The sequence below is a fragment of the Macadamia integrifolia genome, unplaced genomic scaffold (genome assembly GCF_013358625.1).
Source record: "Macadamia integrifolia cultivar HAES 741 unplaced genomic scaffold, SCU_Mint_v3 scaffold205, whole genome shotgun sequence".
Classification (NCBI taxonomy): Eukaryota; Viridiplantae; Streptophyta; class Magnoliopsida; order Proteales; family Proteaceae; genus Macadamia; species Macadamia integrifolia.
In genome coordinates, this window is record NW_024868480.1 from 661,180 (window position 1) to 669,689 (window position 8,510).

The 8,510-nt window shown below is 36.1% G+C and overlaps 1 protein-coding gene and 1 long non-coding RNA gene across 2 annotated transcripts; one reads left to right on the top strand and one right to left on the bottom strand.

Annotated features, from left to right (window-relative positions):
• Positions 1–1,069: 1,069 nt before the first annotated feature.
• On the bottom strand, positions 1,070–2,251 carry LOC122065527. The gene is made up of 2 exons (XR_006136035.1): positions 2,087–2,251; positions 1,070–1,435 (listed from the first exon to the last, which is right to left on the bottom strand). It is a non-coding gene; the product is annotated as an uncharacterized LOC122065527 (long non-coding RNA).
• A 3,346-nt stretch (positions 2,252–5,597) lies between these two features.
• Positions 5,598–6,760, top strand: LOC122065560. The gene is made up of 3 exons (XM_042629378.1): positions 5,598–5,648; positions 6,030–6,281; positions 6,397–6,760. The coding sequence occupies exons 2-3, from the start codon at positions 6,030–6,032 to the stop codon at positions 6,637–6,639; spliced, it is 495 nt and encodes a 164-aa protein (XP_042485312.1). The 5' UTR covers positions 5,598–5,648; the 3' UTR covers positions 6,640–6,760.
• Positions 6,761–8,510: the final 1,750 nt, after the last annotated feature.

An 8,510-nucleotide genomic window follows, 5' to 3' on the forward strand; every position in this document is an offset into this window, starting at 1 on the left:
TCGGTTCGGAGTCATGGTGGCCAGTAGAATCAGGGTAACCAACTAAAAACCATGATTCATCCGGATTAACCTCAATAGGTTAATCCGGAATCGAGTCACGGTTCCGGAGGTTCGTATAAAAGCGATGGATTCAACTGGAGTTCATTTCCACATCATCCTGCGATTCTGCCGGTGAAGTCCGACCGAGGTTCAGCGACGGTGAAGCAACAGGTAAAGATTCTGCGATTCTTCTTCTCCTTCTTCTTCTTCTTCTTATTCCTCTTCTTCTTCTTCTTCTTCTTCTTCTTCTTCTTCTTCTTCCTCTGCTTCCTCTGCTTTCTCGTCTTCGTCTTCTTCCGCTCATCTTCTTCTGCTTCCTCTTCTTCTTCCTCTTCCTCTTCCTCTTCCTCTTCCTCTTCGTCTTCGTATTAGTTTTCTTCTTCTTCTTCTTCTTCGTATTTTTCTTCTTTCTTCCTTCTCTTTTTCTTCTTCATTATTTGTGTCTAGGGTTTCTAACATTTACCCTCTGGCCATGACAGCTCGCATCTGAGAAGAACACCTAAAACCGAGTTGATTGAAGGTGAGATTCCCCTCTTATTTGTATTTTTCTTTGTATTCTTGGGCTTCATTTGTGTTTTATTAGGATTATTGAAGTTCGGTTTCTATTTTTCAAGTTGTAACTTCATATCTAGGGTTTACCCTATTTCCAAATCAGACGATCGACTCCAAGGTTTGAAGAACTAGAATTGAAGCTTGATTTAAGGTTAGATTTCTGACATTTATGTGATTTTTTTCTTCTTTGGAACCGTGTTCTTACTGTAATGTAAATACGGTTTCAGTTTTTCTTCTTCTTCTTCTTCTTCTTCTTCTTCTGAATGAATGAATATGAGACGGTTCCAAAATTATTCCACATGACACCAACATTTTCCTTACTGAATGAATAACAAATGTTCTGCCATTCGATGCCCCCAACTTGAATTACAAACTACCCCTACTGAACCTCATCTCTGACAGAGCAACACATCACAGGATTGGAATTAAAAAAATAAAAAAGAAGAAGAAGAATAACTACTCTTAACTTTCCTCGTTCTGGTCTAAAAGAAGCATTTGCCATTAGAGAATTAAACATCATCCCATACAGGGAAAAAGCAGTTTCATGTTTTTCCTCTTTCCAAATTTGGTTTCTGATAATTTTACAAACACCAACAGGCATAAAACTGATACTGACACTCAAAATAATCCCTTTTGGATGGTAATATAAATAATTCGGAAACAAAAATATCAATCAGTGTTGTACCAAAAGAAGAAATATAAATACCTCTGAAACAGCCATGAATTGGTGATTGGATGTGTTGAGTTCCAGATTTTGGTTACTGCCAAGCAATCAGATTTGCAGGTTGTAGATTCAGTAATGACACAGGTTGGGTATTCTCGATGAATTAACCAACACAGATAACTTTACAGTGAGGAAGAACACATCAGGAGCTCCCAAAAGAAAAATATTGAAATGGTTTGTTTGGTTACTCAAGAAACTTAACCGTGAATTGGGAGTTTACACAAGTTAGTTGGAGACCGAAGGCATACAAATGAGTTTTCGAGGTAAACTAACAGGGAAAGAAAGATCCTGCAGTTCTGAAAATTTTGTGCCACTGATATCAAGCAACTCATGATTGAAGAGCTAGAGAACCCATTACTGCTTCATTTGTTTAATCTGTTTCATTGTTCACTACATTGGCCTCTGTGTGGATTCACTTCGCAGGGAAGAACAAGAGTCAGAGACATGGACTGTAAGAGCTATTCAGTAAACACATGAGCATTTGCAGTAAGCTAATTAGTGATCACTCTTTCATGGAACCCAACAGTTGGTTTGTTCTGTCTCTGCTACTACTCACTCTTGGAGTCCTTAGCAGTTGGAAGGTAGTGCTGCTGGACAAGAAGAGTAAGAAGACTATTTCTTCACCAAAAATAAAAGAGAGAAATATAAGCATAGATAAATAAAATTTCTTTGTCAATAAAGCGCCTAGTGTATCATGTGGCTGTAAATAGAATCCAAACAAATACTTGTTTTTTTTCCCTTCATTTGTCATGGCCATTAAAATACCTCAACCTTTCTTACTTGTTCTGAGCAATATTCCTTTTGGTTGATCTTTGTCGTTATATATGTTCAAGACCTTTAGGCTTGATAGTGAAAAACTACTACTTTTAATAATACCTTTTATATTAATAATATAGTATAACATCATTGAGCAAAACTATTATTTAAGATATCAAAACTGATATGAAAAGAAATCAACACATAAAATTATTTAAGATATCAGAACTGGTTTGAAAAAACAAACTTAGAAATGAGTTCAGTCAATTTCTTATAAGTAATATGAATCCCATAAAATTATCTGCTCCTATTACTATGATTCTATTTGTTTATTTCTAGTAATATGAATCCCATGAATTTTGGTTTCATGTTCTGTTTTTTGGGTCATGTAGACAGATGAATATCTGACATGGTATGTTATGGAAGCAGAAAAAAAGGTTGAATCTCACAACCTTCCCGTGGGTACTCAGTAACAATTTGTTTTTTCTTTGCCATTGCTTCTTTTTATCCCATTACATGAGCTCTTGATGTCTGTTACGATTTAGGAAGAGTCCCCTATCTTCTGTCATGTGTGAATCTTTTAATTTTTTGTTCTACATCAAACATGAATTGCATTTGAAAACTTGATTTCCAAATTTGTATAGTGATTCCAAGATAGGTGAGTAGAAGACAATATGAGTACCATTTCCAAATTTGTATAGTACCAATTTATTATTTTTTCAATTTGAATGTAGATTTACTTTTACAATGGAGTTTGATGAAGGCTACAGGAGGCGAAGGAAAATCATAATCTTTGCAGCGACTGCTGTTGTTATAGCAGTCGATCAGTATATAAAAAAATATCTGAAGAAAGAGCCATACCGTTGTGAACCCCTGCGTGGTATTACTGAAACAGAGAGAATTATAGGTCACACTGATAAAACATGTCGAGAACAAATAAGGTTAAGCAAGAGGGTTTTTTTTAGTTTAAGTCATTTGATTAGGGAGAAGGGTCTACTGAGGGATAGCAGATCTGTGCAAGTGAATGAACAACTAGTTATGTTTCTACATACAGTAGGACACAATGTTAAAAATCGCGTCATTGCACACAAGTTTGGACATTCTGGTGAGACTGTCAGTAGGTACTTTAACATTGTATTGGGAGCAATCATTAAATTGTACCCGATACTATTGAAACCTCCAAGTGTCGCAGTGCATCATCGGATAACAAATAATGAAGGAAGATTTTACCCTTATTTCAAGGACTGCATCGGAGCCATAGATGGGTCCCATATCCCTGCGTGGGTGCATTTAAGCGACCGTCCGAGGTTCCGTGATAGGAAGGGTGATATTTCCCAAAATATCCTTGCTGCCTGTGACTTTGACATGAAATATACTTACATTCTTTCTGGTTGGGAAGGATCAGCATCAGATGCTCGAATCTTACACAATGCATTACATAGAGATGGCGACGGAAAATTGGTGCTGCCACGAGGTAAATATTATCTCGTTGATGCTGGGTATGCTAACCAACAGGGGTTCTTACGTCCATATCGAAACGTTCGATATCATCTGAAAGAATGGAGAAATATTGATCAGTCACCAACTGATAAAAAAGAATTGTTTAACCTGAGACATTCACAATTAAGAAATGTGATTGAACGTTCATTTGGCCTCCTGAAGTCAAGATTCAAGATTCTGAAAAACCAGCCAGAATATCCTTTCAAAACACAAGCCAGAATTGTGTTGGCATGTGTGTTGTTGCATAACCACATTCTTACACAGAATAATGTTGAAGAAGAAGAACGATGGCTTGATGAAGAGGATGAAGAGGTTGAAGAAGCTAGTACTAGTACCCAATCTACTTCTCACCAAGTAAACGATGATGTTGAAGATGATAGTTCTGATGGCGAGGATCATGCGCTGGAGAATGGTGATTGGGATCTATTTCGAGAACAAATTGCTGACCATATGTGGGTTGATTGGGTTGCAGCCGATTTGTCCAACTCAGATTGAGTATTGAAGAACTAGAATATTTGTTATTGATAATATTGCAATTTGGAATGTAAATTTTGATGTGGACAAATTTAAATTTTTTTTTTTGCATGGTTTGGGATGACTGTATAAACATACTTGGAAGCAGATTTTATTGTAGTATGTGGACTATTATCTAAATTGCAATATTAGGTATATGGATTCCAGTATTTAGTAATTGTTATTATTGCTTGATTTAAATTTTTTTTTGTTGTGGGATGCATGTATGTGGACTATTATATAAATTGTAATATAAGGTTTATGGATTTCCCAATTAGTAATTGTTATTATTACTTGGTTTAAATTTTGGTGTTGTGGGATGCATGTTGCTGGACTATTAACTAAATTGCAGTACAAGGTTTATGGATCTCTCAATTAGTAATTGGGCTTCTTGCTTAGTGTCAAATTTGTGCTGTGGGATGCATGTATGTGGACTATTATCTTTATTAAGCAACTATTAGGTTTATGAATTTCCCAAGTAGTAAGTGTTAATGATTGCTTGGTATTAATGAAATATGCTCACATTGTATATGGTGTATTTTGTTAGTTTTGATGTGATGGAACCAACAGGAGATTCTAATAGTAGGTCACGGGACATTGCTTCATGGCCTAGCGCCGTTTCTCATTATATGTTGGAGTGTGTATTGAAGCAGTACAAGAGTGGTAAGGGTGGAGATAATGGACTGAAAAATGAGCAGTTCATTGAAATTGCCAACCAACTGAAGGAGAAATTATTTACTAGTTACGACTGTGAACAAGTGAGAAACCACTTCCGGATTTGGAAGCAAAGGCTTAGAGCATTGAGTGACCTACAGAAGCAAAGTGGATTGGGTTGGAATGCATCTGATATGAGATTTGATGCTCCTCAACACTTCTGGAATGATTATAGGGTATAATGGGATTCTTTAAATTGTTCTTTCTATATAATTGTGTGTTTTTTGTTTCTTACTTACAACATAAGCACATTGACATTGTCCTTTATATTGCTAGAAAAAAGAACAAAAGTATTGGAAGGAACATAGTGTGCTCCCAATTCACCTTGAAGTTGGAGCTTTGCTAAGGAAAGAGATGGCAACTGGGAATGATTCAACAGTCCCCTCTGAAGCTGCCACTGAAGTTATGATGAACGTGACAGGTACTCATGTTGAGGGAATAGGGAACAATGATGGTGTTGACTATGAACATATTGAAGAAGAAGAAAGTGTTCCTTCCACTCCCATTGGTAGTACCAGCCGTTCGCGAGGAAGACCTCGTGGGTCCGTCAATAGTGGCAGAGAAAAGAGGAAGAAGGGTGTAGCTGAAAAGGTGGTAAGTCCATTGAAACAGATTGCTAACTCAATCGAGAAGATGGTAATGAGTGAATCTCAGTCTGAATTTGGGAGAGCCATTATAGATGCTGTTGATGCCATTCCAGACCTCAATTTTCAACAAAAGTTTAAGGCCAAGGAATATTTCATGGCCAAGCGGAATTCTGCCATTATCTTCTTGGGAACAAAAGTAGAAGATAGGCGAAATCTGCTTGAGATGTACTTGCCAGAGATTGAGAAGAATTGAGGTGATAAAAGTAAGTGTTTGGATGGATATCCGACAATGGTTTTATTGAGCAAGAAAATGTATTTGTTTGGTTTAAGTAACTTTTTGGTTTATGTTAAGTCTGTGACAATGGATTAAATGTAGTATTAAGACAGGTTAAGACAATGGTACTTCATATGTTTCTATCTGAATGATTTCAAGGTTTAAATATGGACAACATCATTCTTATTTGTCCATTTATATTTTGGTTTATTTGGTATGGTATATATAGGGAGCGCATAAGAAGCCAATTTATTTGGTTTATGTGCCATTGAAGTCTCCTATTTTTTGTCCATCACACTCAGATGGAGGGTGTACTTAATAGTATTTTCTATGCATATAGACTATTGAAAATGTTTGTGTTAACTTACAGATGACATCGAATATATCCGCTTGTGATATTGCAAAGTGTGATTACTGTGGGAAAGGTTGCTCAGTTTTCACTTCTAAGTCAGGGTCACATGTTGGAAAGAAATTTTTTAAATGTTCAATGAATTGTCACTTCTTCATGTGGGTTGACCATCTTAAGATGTGTGACTGTGGGAACGGTCAGTGTAAGGTCAGAACTGCGAAAACAAGTGCAAATTATGGTCGATATTTTTGGTGCTGTCCACAATCAACTGGGGTATGAATTTTTAAAATTTTTTGTTTAATTTAATTTTGTAAACTTTTTTCAGATGTTTAAGATTTGAATGTTTATTTTCTTGTATTCTTATAAAATGATTATATTTGCTTTATAGGTTGAAAACAAAGGTTGTGGAATGTTTGAATGGATATCAAGTTCAAGCCCAAGTTGTGATACTTACCAGACTCCACCTAGGTCCATATGCTCAGAAACATCAACTTCATCATCTCCTTCCCCTTCATCAGACTATATCAAAGGATACTTGAACGGTGCAATAAAAGAATCTGAGGGTCATATGAGGATGTTGAGAGATGTTCTTGACGTAGTCAAGAAGCTTGATTTAAACAAAAATGTATGATGAACTTTTTTGGAACTTTTTAGAAAGAAAAGTCTGAAGCCATTGTAATGATATTGAGTTCATTATCTATTTTTTTTTTTTCATAGAAAGACTTAATTAGCATTTACTAGTACCTGGATGGACTCAGTACTATATTCGAGTATTTACGTGCTTCTTCTCTCATTTGGTCCTAAGGACCTATATTACTGGTTTCTTGCTTGGAGACTGTTGTTTATAAACACTTTGAAGCATATATATCTCCATAAACCAAATCATCCGCTGGTTTGGGCAATTTTCAGATCTGAATTATATGGTACACGATACCTATTTCGATTACATGAACTACAATACAATCATGTCTTGTAATGTTCTTCTTTTTGGCCTCTTCAATTTACAAAAAAAAATAAAAATAAAAATGAAAAAATAAAAAAAATAAATTACTGCACTACAGTATTAGACTTAAAGGTTTAGGGTTACACTTTTTTTTTTTTTTAACATATTACCATAAAAAAGAAAAGGAAAAAAAATTAAAAATAAAGTACATGTGTGGACCAAATTGTATTTTTAGGTTTTGTTTGTGGGAATTTTTTTTTTTCAACAGAACATGGGTTCAAAGACTCAAAGGTAACCAAACAGTTTTACACTCAGAATCAATGCCCAGAATCAGGGTAACCAAACAGTTTTCACTTAGAATCAAGTGACAGAATCAGGGTAACCAAACAGTTTTCCACTTAGAATCTGGCCAGTAGAATCAGGTAACCAAACAGTTTTTTAACGAGTTGAAATGATTCCAAAGAAACTGATTCATTTGAGTTAGATCCAGAATCCATATTCCATGGGATCTGATCCGATGGATAATTCGAACCAAACGCCCCCTTAGGTGATGTATTGGTTCATACTAAGGTCTACGGGGCTAGATGGTTTAGAAAAATGAAAACATAATCGCCTGATATTGCCCATATTAGAAGATTCGTATCAATACCAGTTTCAACCGATATTGATTGCATAATTTTAAATCTTTACGTATAAAGATTTGTACAAGCTAGGAACAATCTCAAAAATTATAACCAAAAAAATAAATAAAAAATTCTAGTCATATGGCCTCTATTCCCAAACATATGGTTGTATGAAATTACCACCACACCCATGGTTTTAAGTATCGGTGCGTATCGTGCCGTATCGGCCGATACGTATCCGTATCGGTAGGCATCGGCACGATACATACCGATACGCTACGGGGAATTTTGGGCCCCCTTTTACGTATCGATGTATCGTGCGTATCGTACCGTACCGTACCGTATCGGTACCGATACGTACGATACTCTACGATACGAACTTTTGAAAATCTGGAAATTCCTGAGAGTATCGGTACGTATCGGTACCGTATCGGTATGTATCGACCGTATCGTGCAGTATCGAGCTGTATCGTACTGTATCGGTACCGTATCGGTACGTATCGACTGAAAATATGAAAATTCCCGTGAATGTGCCTTTTATTGTTTGAAACAAACACTTCAAACTCTCACCAATAGTTTTCTATATTTCTCTTCTTTCTTCCCCTTTGATTCACACACCTTTTTGGAGACTCAAATGGTAGATTGAAAGAAACATTGTCGAAGTGAATGGTTCAAAGAAGGAGAAAAACATAGTCCAAGAAGAACCTTGAACTTGAAAGTTGAAAAATTTGAATAGTAAGTTCTTGAATCTTTACTCACTTTTTTCAATTTTAACTTTAGATTTTCAAGTTTTTTTACAAATCTAAGGTTCATCATAGGGGTGTCAACCGGTCGGGTCGGTTCGGTTTCGATCAGGCTTAATCGGGCTTAAAGACTTTCAAAGGCTACACCGTGTCCGCCCATTTAACTAATCGGGCTTAGTTATTGAGGGCATGG

Excerpts from the sequence above, each read along its gene's own strand:
- LOC122065560 (XM_042629378.1), top strand. The coding sequence starts at position 6,030 with ATGACATCGAATATATCCGCTTGTGATATTGCAAAGTGTGATTACTGT. Across the intron at positions 6,282-6,396 it reads GCTGTCCACAATCAACTGGG|GTTGAAAACAAAGGTTGTGG; the intron begins GTATGAATTTTT and ends TTTGCTTTATAG.